Source organism: Prinia subflava, chromosome 1, assembly GCF_021018805.1.
Source record: "Prinia subflava isolate CZ2003 ecotype Zambia chromosome 1, Cam_Psub_1.2, whole genome shotgun sequence".
Lineage (NCBI taxonomy): Eukaryota > Metazoa > Chordata > Aves > Passeriformes > Cisticolidae > Prinia > Prinia subflava.
In genome coordinates, this window is record NC_086247.1 from 62,521,996 (window position 1) to 62,545,905 (window position 23,910).

Genomic DNA, 23,910 nt, shown 5'->3' on the forward strand with positions numbered 1-23,910 from the left:
AAATAAAAAAATTTAAAAGCCTAAATACATGATCTTTCCGATTTCTCCAGGCTCCAGAAAAATCCACCTCATTATTTTTGACACTAATGTACTTTAGGAGCAGCCACAGCTCTTTAAACTGCTCAGAGTTACACACATTTCCCCGTTCACACCAAACCACAGCCACAGAACGCTGCAGCCAGAGTTCACCCGACAGAGACCTCCTCTCCCTGGAAACTTTCAGCAGTGCAGGCTAAAGGACACCCTGCTCCTCCAAGAAATTCCAGGATTCTTCAGTGGCCTCACATGCACATGGATTTGGAAGAGAATTCTAGAGAAATGCAACTAGAAATTAAGGGCAACCAGAAATGAGGCAAATCTCTTGCTAATGTTGGATTGGAAAATAATTCTGATCAGGATCCCACTGCTAGGGAAATGCAGCCCAACTCCAGAGATCTGAGGAGGATCTGGGCTGCAGAAGTACCATTCTTTCTTCCAGGAATGAAAAAAATAGGAGATTATCTCTGTCAATCCAATTTAAATAGCAGTACAAAAAGATCTATACACAAAGACCTATCACAGATGAGAAGAATGAAAAATAAAGTACTACTTTTCATTTCCTTTTGGATGAAAACAGATTTTGTTCCTTCCAAATACACTCTACAATCTCCTTTCCAAATTTTGCCACCAACTGGGACAGCTGCTGAGCAAGAGCCAAAATGCATCTGAGGCACATGTAGCACTGAGATTTTGAACTTCTGCCTTGCCTTTCTTTCCAAGGATAAGTAACTGTCTCATCAAGTAAAAACTAAAAAAAACCCTTGGAAATTTAGATCTTGTCATTATTGCTTTTCCATTATATTTACTCTGTCCTTGAATTAATCTAACTACTTCGACTAAGAATTCAATACTTAGGCCAGAAAAATCTTTTTCTTTGGGATTTTTTTTCAGGCTGGTACGAAGTATAGATCCACATTTTAATCCCACTACTTTTAATGGCAATAACAGTGGATAAGTTTGCAGCACTTACACAAACAAATGGTGAGGATAGAGAATTTTATGTTTACTAGTCTGTTATGGTTAAAATACCTTTATTTTTTACCAACTAATATTTGCTTTCATATAATACATGTAAAATGCACAGCAGTCAGATGGGAATGACAACTGTACAATTAGCAACATTTTCAGGAGCAGAAATTATTAGTGTTGCTGAGTTAGGATGTATAGGAACTGGCTTGAATTTCTTATTCTTTCAAAGCAAAACATGCAAAACTCATACACATAGGCATTATCACCAGGACACAGCTTCTGGGCAAGACTGAAATCTTGCAGTTCTCTATCTACTGCTACACATGCAAATATTTCCCTGGATCTGATGTGGAGAGCAATGCTCAAGTTTGATTTGGCATTTAATTCCACTACAGGAAAGTAATAATAATAAGAAGCTAACCATGCAGCCTATGCCCAAATTCCACTGAAGTCAACAACAAAGTTTTTTATTGAAAGAGAAATGGAACTAAGCATGTGTAACCTCTCTTTAGGAAATAAACCTTCACAGAGCTGAACTCCATGAAGAAATGTTTATGCTCAAGTTACTTTTTATTCAGATGCAGCACATTTTTTCGTCTGATATGCAATTAAATGTTTTTACTTACACAGCAGAAGACTTTCACAGCCATTTCCTCATCAAACTGTCCCAGGATTATCCGAACGTCATTACCCTGCAGATTGAATAAAACGTGTGGCGGTTAAACACAGCCGCAGCTCCCAGACACCACTTTAATTGGCCACGCAGATCATGCAGGGAGCTAGCACAGATTACAGCTGCAGACAGAATTAACACAGAACTAGTTCATCTTCTAGAAGTTCAAGAACTTGAAGTAACGCAAAAGAAGAAAAAAAAAAATCTGAGGTTAGAAAGTGACTAGGCTATAGTACTAATGAGAGTAAAACTGATACTACAGTCAAATATTAGTGTTCAGTAATATTAAAATATCAAACATTCTTTTGCTTCCTTGCAATATTTCTTCTGCAATTTTGCATATTAGAATCAGTTGAAGACATAAACTTATCACTGTCTGCATGAAATAAAGCTAAAATTAAGAAATGTGATTTGTGAGATCAAATGCCTTGATATTATGCCTGCTTTAGTAATTTTTAAAGATTTTACTCATACAACATCTTCTCTATAGTCACTATGACACATTGTCAACTCATTCTCTACTCCCTCCTACTTCCACACATTTAAAAAAAAAATCATCACAGTTTAAGAACTTATGACTGAAGTCCAAAGACAATTTTACTTTCATACTTAGAAGCCTACTAAGAAAGTCTTCCTAAATTCAGGACCATATGCAGAAAAATATTTCTCCAGGAACAGAACTAAATTCTTCCTAACATGAAAAATTACTTCTAATATGCATAAAACACATTTTTATGACTCCACATTATCTTTTCTTTCACACAAAGGTGGACTTCTCTGCAGAATCTTGAGCAAACATAATTTTTCATTTCTTTCATATAAGACCTGTTTTGAATTACTAATAGCTCTTTCCCCCTCCAAGGAAAAAACAAACATATGATTTGGTATGATTTTCAGTGGCAAAAACATTTAAGTTTTAATTAAATCAATTTGTCAAAGATTTTTAACTCAGACAATTTCACTGTTTATTTCCTGTTCAGCAGAAAATATTATGATGGACAGCGGAATAAGATATTAGAATGCCTCTGTAATTAAATGCATGAAAACAGCATCACTCTTAGCTTGGTTCAGATCAGAAATAATGTAATATGCTTTGCTCATTCTGAACCTGTTTATTTTCAGTAAGCCCGCTTCTCTTCATTTTTATTTTTAGGCACAGACTGATAAAATAATGTAAATCCTTTTCAAGTGGATTAGATTCTTTATAAACAAATCTAACAAGGTTACATGAAACTAAACAAACAAATTACACAAATTACAGCAATAGTATTACAGTTTTTGGAAGGACAATAAATAGATTTAGGAATTATGCACCAAAAAAACACACCTCATCTACTATTTCTTTTTTTCAATTTTAAAAATAATTTGGTTATTCTTGGAACCTCAGCTCTGAGTCACTTGACTGCTCTGAACATAAAAAATGCAGACGTAATATTTGAAAAAAAGAGTAGCAGAGTTTGATTAAAAAATAAATGGCACAGCACCTAATAATTATACTTAAGATCTGAAGAAATTGCTTTGCATTTTATGACATGATGAGAAAAAACAAACCAACAAAATACGTAGACTGTGTGGCTTCATAAATAATAATCCCAGAGTCCACAGGCAGCAGTGCTGCCCACTGACTGTGTGACAACCTTCAGAATGAAGTCACAGCGTCTGTGGTGTGTCGTTTCACGCCTTGAGACACTGCCTCCACCCGATTATCACATAATTTAGTATGCAATAATGTAACCAAGGAATTGTGTGTCAGAACATATGTAATTTAGGAGCTAAATTAGGCAAGTCTATATAACAGCTCTTCCTGTTTCAGGCATAGCAGTCTTCCTCTGTGCAATGACATAATCCTCAGCCAGTCTCTTCCTCTTGATCTCCATTTTTGCATCCCCTTCCACATTTTCCCCAAATTTGCTCTTGAAGAATTGCATTCAAGATTGCAAATAAGCCTAGATCCATTGGATGCTAGGCTTGGGTCTGCTGGCTCCATCCCTCATAAGAGATGCTGAAGCTTCAAATTCATGGAACTGCACATAGTTCAAATCCCTTGCAGAGGTTTTATCTGCATGGACAATGAAGTCTGCACCCAAGTGTATCAGAGCTGGGTTCATGTCAGTGCTCGTGGGTCAAAGTCCACATTAGAGACTCATGCAAAGAGATACATCAGATTCTGCTGGGCAGAACTTTTTTACCCCTTCATTCATACTGTTAACTGACTATAAATCAGCGTGATTTCCTTGCAAGGATATACTATTCCTTTACACAAACCCTTGCAGAATGATGCAAGTTAACACAGTGGAACTTCCTCACAGGGATCAAAAGAACCATCCACTGGATCCCAGCAAGTGTCAGGTCTCTTTTTCAGAGAGCTGTAAATTGCTTGCATGGAGCTAAAACATATTTGACAGGAGAGGTTTTAATTAATGGAACTAGGCAGGTGATCTACAAGATGATTAAAAACATCCCAGGGGGAAGGCAACTCCCAAAACTGCACTTACATAAAAAGACCAATGTTTAGACTGTTTGCCAGATGGTGAGCTGTCATATTTACTCTTCCCAGAGATTACAGTAGCAATATCAGCATTTAAGCTTTGCCCCTCAGTAAGAAATACATATGTTCCCATATGGACTGAAGTTCAAACAAGAAAATGAAGAACAGTTACATTTCATTTACCCACTGTTGTGGCAAACCTGCATAAAAGCATGTTTTATAAATTAAGACTGTAGCACAGCCTCAGAACATAATGACTTTTTTTTCCCCTTCTTTCTTGCACATAGGTGAGGATATTATTTGGCTGCTAAATATAAAATGTATTTGGTAGCACCAGGAGCTGAGTAATATAAATCCTGAAGAGAGCGAGGAGCAACACATCTAAGATGCTCCACTGAGGGATGAAGAACAACTTGTCTCCTTCACTGCCATTTCTAATGGCCTCAGACACGAGACACTCTTTAGCCTTTTCAGAGTTTTTGAATGATGCATATTATGCTGGAATAGGCAGCTATTTTTTTTCCAGCCTTCAGAGCTTCCTTTCTTTGATCAGATTTTAATCTGTCTCATTTCTAATGAATAACACCACAATGTTGTATTATATAGCTTTCCAGAGAAGGATTGCTACAATATCTCATCTGCCAGGAAAAGTCAATGTCTTGGCAGGCTCTTTATGAGATACCTAAATTGAATAGCTCAGATACTCTGTCTTATTCTCTACCATGTATCTGACAGTCAAGAGGTTATCAATAAATCTGCAAAAACCTGGGTAACTTTGACAACAGAGGTAGTCACATGTTCTGCCTTCTAAATGCTTAGATGTCCACTTGAAGAACTATAGAAAAGCCTCTGACCTCAGCTATGGAATCACTAATGGTGAAGGTGAACTGGAGGACACCCACTCCCACCATCATAACATGATGGCAATTCTTTTGTCCTACATGCAAGATATGAAAATGTTGGAAGCAGAAGTGTTATTGCTCTTACAGTTTGTCTGTGCATGCTTAGAATTCTTGAGCATTTACATGGATGTACAAATCCATCCCTTTCTCTGAACACAAAAATGAGTTTTAAAGATACCTTGTGCTTAAATTTACCCTCAAACTGTGCAGTCAATGCAGTAGAAACAAAGGTGTTACCAAGAGAAATATAAAATATATTTCTGCAAATCATACCAGATTTTTCTGTTTTCCATTCCATATTCATCAATTTTATTGATTTAAATGTGTTTGTGAAAATTAAAGTTATTTCAGATAAGCAGATACCAGTTTATTTTACCTGTATGAGGTTTACATGTTGAAGAAAAGAACAAACATTTTTAGAATAGTTTAGCTAAATTCTGTATCTGACAACATGAACCTAACAACAACTACTCTTATATTTCTGTCCAGAACAAGCAATTTTCTGGATAATTGCTTATTTATTTTTTTATTAATTTGTTTTGAAGAAATCAAGAGCTAACAAATATACTGTTAGTTCAATCTTCTGGTATTCCCTGCAAAACAACCCAGTGTGTTGTTGATGCAGAGCAAAGCCAGAATCACATTGCTTCTTCTGACTTTCAGCCTAAAGATCCACGCTTAATATGCTTTTTTTCTTGTTATTAGACCATTGCTAGTCAAAAGCTTCACTCTAACACCTACTGGAGTCTCTTCAATCCAGCCAGGTTTCCAGACAGGAAATACAAACTGGCTAAGACTGGACAGACACAAATGGCTTTCCACAGACATAATCTTTACCTACTAATACTTTAAACATTCAGGCTTACATCTCTAGATTGTGGAAATAGTAAAGCGAAATTAGTTTACCATGCTCCAGAACATTTCCAGCTTCAGTAGTGGTCTAGTCTTACACAGGTCAATATTCTTGCTTTAATTTTATTTTTTTAACATAATTTATTTTATTAAGGGTTTTTTGTAACCTATTTTACACATATTTAAGCATTTGCAGGATTGCAGCTTTGATTGTCTGTCATATGTACTTGATGCCAGAAACAATCTGATCTTCACCATTTAAAAGTGCTTTCTCCTGCTGTTCAATCATTTTTTTCATGTTCCTGTGCAGTTTAAGATTCATATCTCCTGTGTCTAGTTTATTGCTGGTTGCACTGCATGCTAATGCTAAAATATAGTTTTAATTTTATGAGATGCCAGAAGTCTAATAAATCACTGTAGTAAGAGAAGGATGGGACATTATTCTGCTACCAAATTTATTTTTCCTTCTTTTTTTCCTTGTCATTCATTTCAAATCATGCAGATGATGTTAGCAAAGAATTTAATTTAAAATGTGTAATGAAGCTAATGGAAAGAGGCTTAAAAGGGTTCTGGTTCCAAACCTCAAGAGTTTTCACATGTTATCACTATGATTGTGGCTTCAAATGCAAACATTAAAGCAGCAACAGCTTTCTTTATTTAGTGTCACTACTGGGAACTATTAAAAATATTTACTATACACATAGACCTTCACTAACTTAAGAAGGACTAGGCCTTCAAAATGCCATTTTTGATACTATTATACAATGGAATGTAGTAATACATCATTCTAACATCAAATTTTGTTTCCTTCCTCCTCTTCATAGAAAAAAAAAATTAATCCACTTTCACCTCTTTCTCTTTTTCATCAAACAGCAACACATACCTTAAGCTTCTTTACACTTGTGCAGGGATCATTGGAAAAACTCTCAGTGTCTGAAATCTCGATGTCTTCGCCATAAAGGACGCCAGTCAGATCATTCCTCACCTGTCACAAGTTGAGAAAAAGGCAAACTGGTGAACCGAGAGCCAGTGAGAAGGCAGCAGATGGACTGCATTTATATCTGTAATGACAAGCAATGATCTTGACGGTGATATATGCACCCACACAGTTTTTCCATTTCACCTAAAATGTGATCAAGGCGCTATTTACGACCACACTCTGCTATCAATGGCTGTACCATGTAAAGGACTTTACTACGTGTGGCAAAAAAAAAGTTCACACACAGACGCACAAACTGGGCTCCCACTTTGTGTCATGGAGATGGACAATTCTTCTGTGCTTCCAGGGCTGTTAGGAACAAAAACTTTGTTGTAGCTAAAGTGATGTATGAGACAGTATCAAAGGAAAAGACTCATCAAAGAAACTCTTAAACATTCTCAAGTACTTGTTTCAGCTGGTCCTAGCATGAATCAGCAGAGCTTAGCTTACATCACTTAGGGACTGATAAAGCCTAATGAACTCCTCTGGGGCCTGCCCCTCTCTTAGACCACTCATCACACCAAGGGGCAGCAAGAGGAACAGTTGCACATGCAACCGGGTACTAGCAGATTCTTTCACCTGTTTAATAGTTGCAAGACTGTCATCTTTGAGCAGCCTAAGAGCACAAAGAAACCAGATAACATACAGAGCAATCTGGATTTCTGATTTAGGGTTTTTCCCCTATAACTACTTCAAGGTTTTCTGTCTTAACTGCTGGTGGTTTTCCTCCAGCCACATGACTGCAGAACCAGTTTCACATTACTATCCCTAACAGATAAGCAAAAAATAATTTTATTCTGCAGCATGATTACAGAATGAAATGAAGAGAGGGCACGCCAATTTTAAGTTAATAGAATTATGACCACATCAATTGCTGTGATTGTCTATTTGATTTGTTTGTAATAACAGAAATAGGAGAAGCAAATCATTGTAAAACAGGTATCCCAGATGCAAACATAGAAAATAGAGGATGGAAGATATGTGATATTAAATAGGAGAATTTAGAAACCTGTGTGTCATATGCAGATACTTTCTGATGATATGGGTCATTTCCTGACAATCATCACTACACCAGCTGCCTTAATTACTTCTTTCATGGCATCTATGTCATCTTATCCCCTTTAGTCACGTTTTAAAATTACTAAGACACTTCTTTTACTTTATAACCTTTTACAATGATTAAAACAAATGGTCATATAAGAAACTTTTTATTAAAATTTGTTTTATATCAGAAAAGCAAGTCAGAATGGTCAGCTTGCTAAGATTTGAGTTACATCCTTTATCCTTCTGTGATGTTACCAGTTTTTAAACTCATTCTGTAAAAATGTGTTCACCAAAAGCGATCAGTAGCTACTTCTTTTTCTGCTTCTATACTAGTAAAACTGAATTATTGCTATTTTAGCTCCAGCAATGCCATTAACTGCTCCTTACAACAGAGGTCTTTCTCAATACAAAGAAAAATTGAATTTTTAAAAACAAGCCATCAGTGGTAACAAAAGAAAACAAACCTCTCTTGATCATAGTTTACTCAATGTCCAAAATCCTTCTATCTAGTGTAAGAGAACACTAGAAATATAATTTGCTACTGACAAAAAGTAGCATTTTCCTTACTTAATATCAATGTACTTTCCAAAGGAATAAAACTTGTCGTATGCCTCTACCCAATATTGTCCTACTTTCTTCTATATGACAAGATTTTTTTTATTTCAGATTTGCTTTTTGATATTTTCTGACCAATTCTAGTCAGTCTTTTAATCAAAGAAAGACCAGATTAACCATACTCAGCTAAACTGAGCAGAAAACAGCTGATTTACCAAATACTGTCTAGTCAAATTAGACCATTATTAACATAAGAACAATGACAAACATCACTTATTAATTATTACTACTTATGGACAGGCTTCAGTGGTGGACAAAGTGTGATGGTTATAAAAATTATACTTCAGACTGTCTACTGACTTGCTGGGATTCCATCCTTTCAGAATTTTGCACTTGAGGAATTAAATTGTGTGTGTTTGGGGTTTTTTTCTGAGCAGTGCTTATTTAAATTCAGCCACTGAAAAATTTCTTTGACGTCTCCCCTGGCTCATCTGCTAGAAGCAAAGTATCTGTGGCTTTCAGAGCTCCTACACTTTTCATTTGTCTACTGATTGATCTCCCAAAAGACTCACCTTACTAGATTTTGTGCCAAAGAAGTTGAAAACCTTTTCCCTTTACTGCTGCAAGAAGATGTTTACTGTTTTCCAGATGCATCTGTTGTGGAAATTTTGCCAAAAGAAAAGTGTTTCTTTCCCATTATCTCAACAAGATATTAGCAGCTTTGTAATTTACAAGGTTTTTCTAAAAGACAGTTTCCCTTTCAGTGCTCTGACCTATGTCTGACATGTCATCCTGTGTCCCTGCTCTGGGAGCCTTTTTGCTCTATTTTCCAATTTTTGCTTCCTGTTTCCGTACTTTTTTCCCAACAACCTCAGGTTCTTTTCTTCCTTTATAAGTACTCTAAATATATAATGAAATGGAAACTTGGTGTTTTCTTTCTACAGAGGTTCTTCACTTCTTTCAGAAATACTTAACTACAAAATCTTCTGATTTGGATTTAGGTCCAAAGTCAGAATTTGCAAAGCCTCACCTCCAGTTCTAGAGCTGCCAATCCTGATGCAAACATTCCTACTTTGGATGAAATCTGAGAAACTGAGAATACAAAATGCTGCATGTTTTGTTTTAGCAGATGCTTGCAGTCCTGGAAAGCGTTTCACCAGCAGTTTTAGTACAAGCAGTTTTAGAGCTCAGCAGCAATCGTTTCATTCCACCAGCTCCAAGTAAAGAGAACCGTAAACTACTGTGCTTCTGTTTTTTTGTTGTGTAAATAGGATCATTCTAACTTTCAGAAACTGCTGTAGAAAGTGGTAACAAAACTGCACTAAGTTTTTATGGGGATCTACAGCTGCTAAGGAAATTTTGTACCTACTATAACACAAAAGCAGAGTAATTCCACGGGGTTTTAGACCCTTGTTAAGAATTTAATGAATGCTGTAGCTCTATGTCTGTTTATATCAACTTTATGTACTTTAAAGACAGCAATATTTCATTTCCCCAGAACAAGAACTACCAGCCTTGATCATCAATAAACTTGAAAATTTTGAAAATTTTTACAAAAGTGAAAGACACTTTTGCTGTGTTCTGCCTACAAAGCTAGATGAAATCAGTATTTCACCATACTCCATATTTAATCTGTGTGGTCAACTGTAAAAATTACTGGGGTGCAAATATGTTTACTCAGGAGCAAGTTCCAAAAAATGAAGGGCTTGTGAGGGATGCTTTTGCAGGAAGAAAAGGATGGCCCTTTTGCTTTGGGCAAAAGAGAAGATGGAATGCAAGAGAACTGACTTTTCTCTCTCGTTCTGCCAGAGCTGCTCTTTGATTCAGCTCCTGTGACTGAAATAAAGTTTTAAAGTTTGCTGCCAAGTTGGGCTGTACATTTTTCTTGTGAAATGGATGGCAGCAATACCTGCCTACCTCATAGCTCTTGTATCAAATTTAGCGATGTTTGAGAGGTGAACAACAAAGTCCCTCACCCTGCACCTGTGAAAGAGGAAATACAGGGATTCTGAGGAATAAAGAACTTGCACAAAGGAAGAAATTTTAATTTCTTCAATCCCTAGCAAATTGAGAGAGTAGATAGAATAAATAAGCGGGCTGTAAAAAATGGTGAATCTAGATGAGACAAAATTGCAATATATTTGTGGTCTGCACCAGAAAGAATGCATGCAGCTTTAAGCAAAGGAAGAAAATGTTGGGGAGCAGCATGGTCTGGCTCCCTAAGGAAGAGGGGCACAAGTGCACAGCCCAGAACAGGCATCTCACCAGCCAGCAACCCAGCAAGGGGAGCAGGACAGGCTGGGAGAGAAGCGCCAGCTTCAGCCACGAGGTGACAACCTCCACACAAGTTCACGGTAATAAGGCAGGTCCAGTGTACATCTGGGAAGTCGATCTACAAGTCTGGAACAGGATCAGGTCTGGCAAAAATAACCAGGGTCAGACAGAGCCCACGATTGCTGGGCAGGGCCAAAGTGACAGGACTGGGGACAAGCCTGCAAGGACCCTGCCAGGCATAGCTGTGATGGAGAGAACGAGAAAGCAGCACCCCACAGCATCACGAGGGCATGGACTGGTGGCACTGCGTTGAGCTGAAATGGGGTCAGGGACGGGGAAAGAGGAGAGGGGGTACTGCAGCCCTCGGGGGGCTACTCAGGGAAAGAAACAGCTTTTGGTGCTCTCAGAGACCCAGCACTGAATTTTGGTTGTTTTTCACTTCCTACATGAACTCTGTATGATGACTCTCTGTGTACAATATATAAATGACCCTGTCCCTCACAAGGATACAAAATTTGCACACATAGTGATTTTATTTTAGGTGAGATGAGATTGCTCACTTCAGTGAGATTATGAGTGCAAGCACCTTGTGACCTGTAGTAAATAGTTAGCATCCCCTTGATCACAGTATTTCATTTTTTTGCAAGCCAATTTTATCTGTTTTTTTCCTGAGGAAAATAGTAAAGAAAGGTGCTATTCCTGATGAACTGTCAACCTAGCAATGATAGTTTGGATTAAGGGGTCTCCATTGACCAACATTTCAAACTAGGTTTCAAATTATATGTTTAAAGGCACAGTTCACTCAGCCAATCCTGCCAGTCACAAAATGAATTTAATAATTTTTAGATTAATCATACTACTTTGCTTTTAACAGATATTTCCCATGACCTTTTGGTTCACTAAAGCTGCATGTAAGTACAGCAAGCTAAATCCTTGTCATTCAGGGCAGTCTAATCCCACCAGATGTTGATCACAAGAGATGCCTAACAAATGAGAACTGGTCAGACCAGATGGATTACACAGCCAGATATTTTACTAAGGTTTCCTGTTGTCCAGAATATACAGTGCCCTTTAAAACATTATACCATAGGAGTTTCAGTACAGACATATAAATATATGTGTACAAAACAAATGCTTAAATGATAAGAAAAAATGTCCTCATTACATGGAAAAAATGTAAATTGTGAGTAATTGCATAGGACAGATTACAATTTTTGGGATTAGTAAAGATAAAGATCCCCATATACAATGCATTACAAGCAAACATAATTATCCCTATTTCCATTCCAATGGAACACATTACTCACATTTACAGGATTAGAAGCATTAAGTGAAAACTTACATCCAAGAAATACAAACTATAGAGGCACACTTTCCTGGATATACACATCATTTGGGACTACAAAAATGAAATGGGTGGTAAAACCTTATTTGAAGCAGAGAGACAGTGCAAAAATAAAAGATGAAGCAAAAATACACCAAGAGGAATTAGGAAAATAATATTTTAGCTAATAGGAAAGAGTTTAATTTAGAGGAAAACTAAAAAACTAAATACGTTTTATGGTGTAAAGGAGAAATTAAATCAGAACTGCATTGGATTTCCTTTTCTGTTCAAAAGAAATCAGATATTTTTTAAAAGTACCATGCTTGTGGTTTTCATTGTGACAGCAAAGGAAGAAGGAACCCCTTAATATTGGATTTCTATTTGAGTAAACTGCCACAGTATGGGCTTTCACAAAAAATATTATTTTTTTCATTGAAATAGGATGTTAGTAGCTGGGTCTAACATGAAAAGAAAAGCAACCAATATTAGTCTCCCTTAAAAGAAACATCCACATGTGTCAGACTGAATCTTTCAGACTAGAGTAATAATAACACTGCTAATTATATTTTTGTTGTATTTGTATTATAACTACATATTCCAGTTAAAAATATTAATTATCCTCCTTTCTGCCTGGAGTGCAGTATAGGAAATATGGTTTCACATAAAACCTACATGTGTGAGTATCAAACAGATCATACTTATTTAAATACAAACTTCTATGAAGTCACTGGCAAAATGCTCTAATTTCTTCCCAAATTCTCTAAAGGGAGAGATTTCCTTACTTTGCCTTTCTTGTGTTTTTGATCACAGAAGTTAAACATAATCAGGAACTCTGATGTTAAACCTACCAGTTGTGTGCAAAAAGAATTGATAGGCATGCAGGGTTCTTGTGGTAGGGGAGAAGTTAATTAGGGGGCTTTAGGGTGACCTACAAACAGGTCAAGTTAGAAAGTGATTTCTCTCCAACAGAGATAAAATCAATTAATCTTATCAAGAGGTGAATCTGTTGCTATGAGGTATTTGAAGAAACCAGCACATTACAGTGAAATAAAAATTTAGCTAGGAAACAACCCCAGGGATCTGCAATATAACAAAGTATGAAAAGGTTAAGTTCCACTTAATCTACAGGCATGTTAAGAAAATGCACATAAATGTTCAGTCTGAAAAAAAAAATCTCTTCACTAAGACAGGACACTAAGACAAGTTAAAACACAACTCAGTAGTACAGCAGAGAGAGGAAAGGAATGGTACATTTCTTACAGTAAAAAATACATAATGCATTGCCAAGCCAGAAAGGATCTCTAAGATGGTAGGCAAGGACTGAAAGTAGCGATATATTCTATAAGAAATAATATCTGTTCACATGAGGAGTTAAGGAGCACCAGTGAACAAAACTGAAAAAGAAAATACACAAAAAAGATACTTCTGGTTCCTTTACTGGGAGACACCATCTCCAAAACTGAGGATAATGTGATTTCTGATGGTTTCCAGGGAAATAGGACAACCATCCCTCTAAAAGTCTATCAGACATGACTCGTAGAGAAAGCAGAATAAAATTAAAGAGTCTGGAGGTTGCAATATTATACAACAGTAATTTTCATGTCAGGTATTATGAAAGTAAATAGGGGCCATATTGAGAATAGATTATTTAATAATTCATAAACCAATGCCAGAAGTGCAAGTAATTAAGTGTGAATTTAGAAATGCTTGTTTATTACAGCAAGGGAATGCAATAGGACTACTGAAGTTGGTGCAAGCATTCAAGTAACTGAGAGTGCTGAAATACTCAATATTTTATGTTGGAGGGAATGTGGAGGCAGACAAGTAAAGGCACTCTATATTATTATGTGTGAAGCGCAATCAGAACATCAAATGAAAAATACAGAATAAACCTGCATCTTTTTTTGGGAAATTAAATTTAATAGGGTTTAAATATGAGTTTAGAGCAAAAAAAACCTTTAAAAAATTTAGAAAAAATTAAAATAAATCAAACCCCCCTAGAATACATATTAAGGCTGCTTTACATTGGTGAATTTAGTCTAGCCTAGGAAATAAGAATAGAACAAGATGGAAGGTCTCATGGTACCACAGTAATAAAGACTAAATCACAGCTTAGAAAAAGATAATTAATTTCTTTTGAAGGACACACTGTACCACCACCCTCAAATCCACTTCTGTAACAGTCCACATGTAGCAAAGACTGTTCGACTACTGAACCAAAAATTAGGGACTCGAGATCTGACTATATTATTAGATGTAGACAATGTACAGTAGTTAATAATTCTTACATACAGACACATTTCAAACACATTTATTTCACTCAGGAAGAGCCCATTTACTAAAACAATTCTGAACAGAATTCATTGAGAGGGATAATTCAAACAAACATGAATGATGATTAAATATTGCTAAAGAAAATGTTATCAGTGCTAAAAGAGCTTTGATTTAAAATTACATAAGGAAGCACCTTTATGTAAAATCCTCCTTGACTGAAAGCAACATACCATTTATACATCTGAAGTCTCTTAATCCATGATGGATAAAAATATTTTTTATTCCAAGACTAACTAGGAATGGTGTCACATGTATATCGCTGAAGTTAAGATAGATGAGCATTTCTAAGGAATGAGTCAGCTCATCAATAAATAGATGTCTAAAACAGGTGAGATGAACTGCACCCTGGAAGAATCTCTCTCCTTTCTCCATTAACTATAAATGGAGCTCAGATGACTCTCAGATAGAGGCAGCTGAATTCCAGGTCTCAAAGTCTTACCCTGTCTCAAAATGGTGTTCCAGCAGCACTGCCATCTACGGAAACTTAGAAGCCCCAAAGATCCCTTACCTAAATAAAAGTTTCATAGGGCAAGGTCAGAGGAGTGAGCTGCCTTCCTGCCTCCCTTCTCAATCTGTCCACTCAGTGGCTGAGGGAGAACACACAGGGTCTTATTGCACTTCTTGGAATGGTAGAGAAGATTTGTTCAAACCACGGGCTTGAGAAAAACTTTTAAGTCCTTATGCATTGGGATTATTTTCTTTCAGAAAACCTGGATCAAGTTTGAAGTTTTGCTGTGCACTCACTCAGTCACCGTACCAAAGCTACAGCTCCTCACTAATGGATTAATTGCTTCAGACTCAGGGGGCTATGCCAACATTTACAAAAACCTCTGCATCCAGGAGCAAGTCTTGTTATCAACTGAAAATTACGAATACAAGCCTCAGTGGGAAACTAAAAAAAGGAAGAAACATTTACCTAATATAAAAACGGGATGACATTTTGATGAAAGGGAGATTATAGAACCTGTGAGGATAGAGATCACAAGGAATTATTACATTGTTTCAAAAGTCATCCAAAATAGCAATCCATATTCCTCAGACTTCCTAAATGTGGAAAGGTCAGCAACATTAAGCTCAGATTTAATTCTGTTCTATGTTTGAACTATGGGAATATTTCCCTCCTGGCAACACACCGGGTTATTTGGGCTTTAGGCTTTTAGGAGTACAGGGATAGGTTTGCTTAAAATTTGAGAACAGTTTCATAGAGCTTTTCATTACCTTATTTTCCATTGCTCCAAACATCTTTGTTTAGACCAACTTTGTAAAAAAACCCTGCAGTTTAAACAGCACATGTCTCTATTTCTTCTTTCAGATGAGAAGCAGAAAACAGACACTATTTCAGGGATCCAAGGTCATCATATCATAATACTAATGCTATTATAAATATACAAGAAAATTTTACCATATGAACCATGCTTCAGCCCCATATTCCTTCTTTCTAGAAAAAGACTTGAGAAGTTACCTTCTATCTCTTCTGACTGAGAGAGGTTCTGCTACATTAGAGAAGTAAATTGGATACTAACTGGAGTGATATTACTGGGGAGAGACAAGCAATAAGGAGATTTTAAAAATAAATATTCCTCTTCCTCACCACTGTGTATCACTTACATTCAAAGAACTTTTTTCATTTGCACATGTATATTAAATTGAGCCATCCTTTTCTGTTTTCTTACAGCTGAAATTTTGTAGCACATTGTACTAAGGACTGTACCTTTAATCCATTTGGAAACTAAAGTCAGAAGATAAACTGAAGATACACGACATTGAAGTACTAATGCATTTCTTAGTTTTATGTACTGAAATTTCATACTTCTGTTTTATTTTCAAAAATAACTTTTCAGAGTTTTTGAAGTGGAAGCAATTGTTCACTTATTCATTTTTTGCTGTCTCGTATGGTCATTAATATCGTTCTGGGATCACTGGGATTATTATTGGAGGAAACAGTGGGTTTACAAACGCAAATGGCCACCCTCTGCACGTGCAAGTACTGCTGATCTGATTGTTCTGTCAAAATGCTTCAGCATCTGCTCTCTGTGAAGACACCATATTAGCTTTATTCATAATTCATACTTATTTATAATGCAGAATACCAAAATAGTTTCACAAATACTTGTCAAGCACAATTTTTTTCTTTGCATTTTCTCTGTCCGTGGGATGCAGAAAATCATCAGGAACCCAGATCTAAGGAAGGATTGTGAATCTGGCTATAATAGTTGGCATCAAGAGTCTGCACTCACCCACTTTTACTGGAGAAACTGAGGAGTTATGAAACCTTGAACAACTGAGATACTGTCAGTGTTACAGGAAAATCTTTCTCCCTGATTTCAGGCTCACAAGCCACAAGAAAGCTGAAATCCACAATTTTAGCTGCAGCAGTCTCCACAATGGGAACAACATCCTTCCCTTTGGATCTCCTGGAAGTATTCCTTATTTCAAAAAAATAGACATACTATCTCACAGGCTAGCTGAAAGGCTACATAACTTAGGGGGAAAAGATCATCCCCAAATACCAATCATGCTTCTATTTACAGAAAGGACTTCTGTAAATTCCATCTGTAAATCCCAACTGATGCCCAAATCTGTTAACTTAGCTGTTACTACATTCAGATCTACATATCTTACATGACTTTGTAGAGTGAGCTAAACATTCTGATAAGAATACCACATAAGGTCAGTTTTATTGTCATTTGAAGCAAGAAGGCTGAAATGGCCAAAGACAACTAATATTTTTCTGTTTGGGAAATTTATTATTCAGTGCAGTATGCCTCTGACAAAGTGATTGCACACTACACCTGTAGGAGGAAGCAGCAGTCTTGCAGGAGCTGTATGGTGGCTATGGTCTTAATTGTTGTGGGAAATCTTGCTTGAGTCTACCCATCAGTAAACGCTTCCTGAGGAAATGTCTTGATTTTAATCTTTTGTTTCCAAACAAAACAAAACAACAAAAAACAACCAAAAAAAAAAAAAAAAAAAAAAAAAAAAAACCAAAAAAAAACCCCCAAAAAAACAAAAAACAAAAAAATCCCCACAAAAAACCACAAACAAACAAACAAACAAAACCAAAACAAAACAAAAAAAAAAAACAACAAAAAAACCCACAACCCACCAACCCCAAAACAAACAAACAAAAAACCCAAAAAACCAAAACCTAAACCAAAACAAAAACAAAAAAAAGGAGGGGTGACCCTGGAAAATGTCAGAAATGTGGTGACAAAGTGGACCACATTCAAAATTAATGGTATTTAAAATTTAGTTGCATTTGGATTACCCATGAGCTAAGGAACAAAGGATAAAAACCTAAAAGTAAAGCTTGAAAATTCAAAACTAATAAAAGACAAGGCATACAATTTCAGCTACTTAAACTTATTTTGAAAAGGTGCCATGTACTTGACACAATAGCCAACAGTGATTTCTAGGAAGCACACAAAACTGACCCTGTCTTTTATATGCAGCAGCAAGCTGAAGTTCAAGGCTGCTTCAGGGAGTGTGACAGAATGTTGCTAAAAGTCTGCAACAGAAAAAGTAATGGATGTTTAAATGACACTCCCTGGCATAAAGGGAGCTACAGTTGTTCATATTACTTGGGGAGAAGAAAGTTGCAGACTAAACTGCTATTTCTCATTCTAATCTCTTTGCCTTGCACCTCTTTCCCTTAAAAACTGACAATGGCACTATCATCTATTACATTACTGATTTTCCCAAATTCATAATGAGAGACATGACTGTCCTCTGCTAAAGGCTTTGGAGAGCGACCACCTCTGTTAAAAAACCCAAACAAGTTAAAAATAGGTAGAATCCACAATCAGATTCTTCTTTGGAAAGCAAGGTAGTTAATAAGCTCAGTTAACCCATTCCAGTTAATGTAATCAATTTACATGTGCTAAGTGAATTCACTTTTCAATCAAAGTTAAATTCAAGTAAAGCAAGAAAAAAGTACTGTTGCTGTTAAAGCATTTTCATCCTATTTGCTAGGACTACTAGATGACTGAACTTTATTTTGGAATTTGGGGATTATCCCTTGGTTCTCCAAGATTCAAGAAAATACAGTAACTATATTAATATCTTTTTTTAATATTGAAGAAAACCTTGCAGCAACATTTCCTGCAATGGCGTATGACTGTTATTTCACACTTTATTTACTTCAGAATCCTCAGAAGGACACCATATGGTGGTGATAATTTACTGTACTTGAGCGTCTCAGTTTGATTCCCATACTTCCTCCACTGAGATTTCAATTGTTGGCTGAAGCTGTACTGCAGTTACCTGTGAAAAGTCTTTCTAGAAAAGAGATTTTCCCCCAGCTCTTGTAGGTATTTTTGAACCCTTTAATGCCTTTGTTAATTGCTCTTTCTTCGACAGGCTTTTATGTTCTGATATTTCTTCCTTGCAGTCTCTTCAACTTCTTAAATCAAAATAATTTATTGTATGTCTCATATCAAGTCCTTTCTAAATAAGTTCTGCACATTATTTCGTATTATTCTCAATGGGATTCTGAATAGGCCTTGTGCTGCATCTTGGCAGATTATCTTAAGCAGCTTTTTTGGGGTTGCACTCATTCTTACAACAATGTAGTTAATAAAACCCATGGTGGCATCTTTTCATTTCACTGGCTTCACATTCTCTTTTCCTGCAGAATCACATTAATACAAGGTGTTTGGTTTAAGAAAGTAAAGCCAATTTTTTTCATGACTGGAAAATCATACAAAAATGTAAGCAGTCTGTCACTACTGTCTGAGAGGAAGTCCTTAATTCAGTATGGAAACCAGAAGAAAAAAATCTTCTAGGTAAGAATTCCAGATGAGAGTTACTTGAAGTGCTTTATGCTTCAAATTAAGGAATCAGTGTCTATCTGTGTTGGGCCACTTGTTGGCAGCTTCAACTGGTAAAAATTATGTCTGTTTGTATGGATGGTGGTCATCTCCTTGACTATATGCCCTAATTCTTTTTACTTTTGCTGCCCTTTTCAACTTCATGGATTTTGCCTGGAATTCAAAGAACAGCTGGACTTCTATATCTCCCCAAGATGTGGTGACAATCTGGTATGAAAAAACGTTTGGTACCTTCATAAGCATATACAATAAAGCTTTGTTTTATCCCTCTTAGGAAGGAGAGTACACATGTACCATCATTATGGGTTACACATTTGACTTCAATGGAACTGAAAAATCTCCCTCAAAATAACTTCTATCTATTCATGAGTTTTAAATAAATTCCATACCATTCGTTATGTGTTTTGAATTGGTCTGAAGGATAATGCCCATTTAGCATTAAAAAACCTAAAACCAAACTGTAACATTAATTGCTTTTATAATTAATCTTCCTCCTTTAAAGAAGAAAGAGATTTAGAAGTACAGGGAATAGTCCCATTGTCCATCCAAGCAAACTGTTCTGGCAGGAAGAGGCTGTACTAGACTGGGAGAGAGGCATTAATTTAGTTGAAATTGTTCTCTTTCTTTACATAACATTTCTGTTAAAGCTCTGTAGACATGTTTGAATTGACATTTGTGGATACTGCAACCTGAATAATTCTTTAAATTTCCATCTATTTATGTATTTCAATGCCAGAAAAAATCGGTGAATATTATCTGGGAGTGCAGGTGTTATTAGAGTATTCAGGAAACTGACCATTCATTACTGATTTGTGTGAATAAATGTTTTAACAACAATCCATTGACATGGAACCATATTGGCCGCCACATTACATGAATACATCAAAGTAAGGGAAGCATCAGCTACTATTGACATTTGGGTCTAAAAATGTATATTAGAGAAAGGAGGACAGGAATCCTCCCTCTTTCTCTCCCTGCCCAGATTCCCTATCTTTACCAGATGATGTGATACTCTTAAGTATGGTCCTAAAGGAGAGGAGAAATGAAGGAAGCGACAATGTCTTATAATGTGGTGTGTCTCTTAGTTTTCAATCATTTCCCCAAACTGCTATATCATAGATTCTAATAGATTAAGTTTCAGCTTTATAAGGTCTTTTTATATAAGATTAACCACATCACTAGCACCCTGCAGGACTTCAGCTCAGCTCCTGCTTCTTTGCTGCACAAGCTTGCCTATGACTGACACAGCAAAGGAATTTCACACATGATCCTAGCTCTGCAACCCTCTGGAACATACTTTCTTTTGTACCAGCTGCTCCATTAGTGGGTACACTTAGATGGTATTTCCATAAAACATGATTCTTACTATTACTGCTGAGAATGTACCTTCTGCAGTGCATATTTCCTTCAATGGCTCACAAAGAATTACTTCTTTATCTGTTTCATTATTGAGATAGAACTCAAAAAATACCTGAGACACATTAGAAATATCTGTACTTTCAGATGCTCCCAACATCCTACACTGCATGATTTTCTTTAATATCTGTTTCTCCAACTCTTCAGCAGCTCTTTAACTCTTCTGTGCATCTTATAACAGTATTTGATGACAAATGGACTTCGTGATTCTATTGTTTTCCATGCATTCCTTCAGCCATTTTCACTGGAGCAAGAAGACCGATTATTACCTCAATTATATGGGCCTTTTTATATTTTCTTAGTATGTAAGAAAATTCAAAATTTTCTTTTAAACATTTATCATTATGTTTAGCTATGTGAAGTACTGGAGAGACTATCACATGATGTTACACATCACTTCCTTATTTTCATGTTCTGGATGCTTAAATTTTAAATGTCTTTCTAATCTCAATGCCTTCATTTACTGTCAACAGCAAACGTCTCAAGGCACCATATACCTTTAGAGCAAGGTTTACTATTAGCATCAGTAGCTATAAATCTATATTTGAAATGGTTTTGAATAATTTGGGGATTTTTTGCTTCACTTTTTGCTTCACTTTGATCACAAGATCTGCTTGGCTCATCATAGTTTTTATCCATAATGTGACTGATGGAGAGCTTGTACTAGCAGAAGGAGAAACGTTAGATCTGTCATTTTCTTCCTGCTCACTGCTATTGGCATTATCAGTATTATCTGCAATCTGCACTTGCTCTGCAGGAATCTTTTTAAGCCCCTTGTCCATTTGTAGTTTAGTGAAAACTAGATAATATAATCCATAAATCCACTTAACTGGGCACATGTAAACAGTAATATACATGGAATAAGCTGAAAGTGAATGAATGAGGCTGCCACTCTCAATTCCCCAGTGTTGGGAAGTAGCCCCTCTTCCCTCAGGACACTTCAGGAACCCACTGTGACTATCTGACACATGGGTTAGCTAAATGCACCAGTGTCATTTTGTACACTAAGCATTAGTAAAGCTTAATTTCTTCCTTATTTTTTTAAGGTAAAAATAAAAAGAAATATAAATGGACTGGAGACCTTAGCCCTACTCACTCTTTAGCTGAGAACAGTTCAGAGTTTGCCAGCCTATACCTGGACTGCAGCATGGATTGAAGGCAAGCTCTGGCCACTTGCAAAAAGATGTGCACTTCAAGATATATGCCTAGCAAAAAAGACAGATGCTTAAAGTGCCTACAGCACTACTACAGTACCTACTCTCCTCTCCCAAAACTGACGATAAACCAATTATATCCAGTTTTTCCACTAAAAGCCATGACAGGATAGAGCCCAAACTTTAGAGGAAAACCACAAGATTGATTTGCAGTTTGGAAACAGACTGTACAGCAAGAGACTAAATGAGCTCCAAGATGGATTAAGACAGAACTGGATCTTGATGATAGTCTGTACATGATAAATTACCTACTTAAGGAGATTTTCTAACTTCAATCTCTTTAATCTAGGAGACAAAAATACATAAAATACAGTGACTGGAAGTTAAAAATGAAATAAAACACATTTTTAATACGTATCACTAACCACTAAGACAGTGACAAAGATAGTAGTGAATTTCCCAGCCTTCTGGTGTTCTTGAGCATGAATATATGGGAAACAACAGGATTATACATCTAATAATTGGATTCTGTAGCATTTTCCCTTGGCAAACCAAGAAAAACTTACATTTTGACTTGATAAAACCAAACTTTCCTATTCTGAACTTTTCACTGGATCCAGTCTAATTCCCACCTCCTCATTTATTTTTACTTTAATGTCCACATTTTTGAAATTATAATAAATCCCTGTAGATAATAAAAATGGCAAATTCTTTGATATTGGCAGAAAGTAGGTCTTTTTAACTGTTCAAGATCTACTGATCAAAAACACTGATGACTTTCATTCTCAGGCAGCAACCTGAGCAAAAAAGAATAACATGATGTACTGGGTCTGGCTGGAATGAAGTTATCAACTCAGCTTTGTTCACAGCAGCCTGTGTGTTGCTGTGCTCTGCACTGGTGGCTAAAACAGCACTGATAACCCACCAGGGTTTTGGCTATTGCTAAATCATGCCTGCATGGTGTTAAGGATTTCTCTCTGTCTCCTGCTCCTCAAAATCAGTAAACCTGGAATAGGTAAGATGCTGGGAGGGGCCCCAGCCAGGACAGCTAATCCAAACTGACTGAAAGGATATTACCTACCATGTGATGTCATAGTCAGCAACAGAACCTCAGGGAAAGATTGTTATATTATACCACATAACACTGTTTTAAGATCTGCAATGTAACAGGCTTTCTAAGGAAAAATACAAATATTTTAATGCCAAAAGGAAATTTATCAGTTGAAATTCCTGCAAAATAGAGGGCACAATGCTTTAGTCAGAAAGCACTGCATCAAAAACATGTTATGGACACTGGCAGAATCTTAGCTTTAATAAACAAAATCCTTTTTGAAAATTCTTTCTGCCTTGGAGACAGGTAAGAACTTTTATTTTTTTTGGTGCAGACATATTCTTAAGATCTGGAACCTCAGGTCCCACAGAGTTCAGCATTTGCTTATCAAGTAATTCTATTTAGCTTTCTTTTTTTCACAGATAAAAGTTTGCAGCTAAGACTAGATACAGCTGAGATTGCTTTATTTTTGTTGCATCACTGAAATTCAAACATACATACTTGTGTACATCTGAAGAGAAGTGCATTATTTTTCCCTCCCTGTCTTTCATTATTATGTTAAGTTTTAGAGGAAAGAGGTCTTTCATTTGAATAATTGAAAACTAATGTGTGTTCAGTCCTTGTCTGCAGTTTTATTTTAAATTGGCACAGAATTTCTACCACAGATTCAAAGCATCTAGGAGCCTTGCTTAAGGTTGCTTTCAGTAAATGCAAATCACTTACTTCATCATGAATTACCACAGGCTGCTTAATATTCATTCAGCAGAAGGGATGTTTCCATATGAGAAAAAAAAAATCAATTTATTTTAAATTAACCATTTTTTCTTATGCAAAAATGTTAAGCCTGGATTCAAACCTCAGTATGTTCCATATTTCAGGATGCCTGATTACTTTCACCAAACTCTGATCAATGAGAATAGCTGTCACAACATAGCAGTGCTCCTCTGCGTTTTTCAGTAAGGGACTACAGACAGTCGAGGCAGGTGTCCCTTTACCCTGCTTTATTGCTCCTGTAGTCTCTCTTGTT

The 23,910-nt window shown here is 36.4% G+C and overlaps 1 protein-coding gene across 1 annotated transcript in view; it reads right to left on the reverse strand.

Moving 5' to 3' along the window:
- The window catches only part of GABBR2 (gamma-aminobutyric acid type B receptor subunit 2), a 465,813-nt gene that overhangs the window by 235,416 nt on the left and 206,487 nt on the right, over nt 1-23,910 (reverse strand). Inside the window, exons 4-5 of the mRNA XM_063398360.1 lie at nt 6,807-6,908; nt 1,635-1,700 (exon numbers count right to left, since the gene is read on the reverse strand). Coding sequence (XP_063254430.1) covers nt 1,635-1,700; nt 6,807-6,908 — 168 coding nt within the window. The remainder of the gene's footprint in view (nt 1-1,634; nt 1,701-6,806; nt 6,909-23,910) is intronic.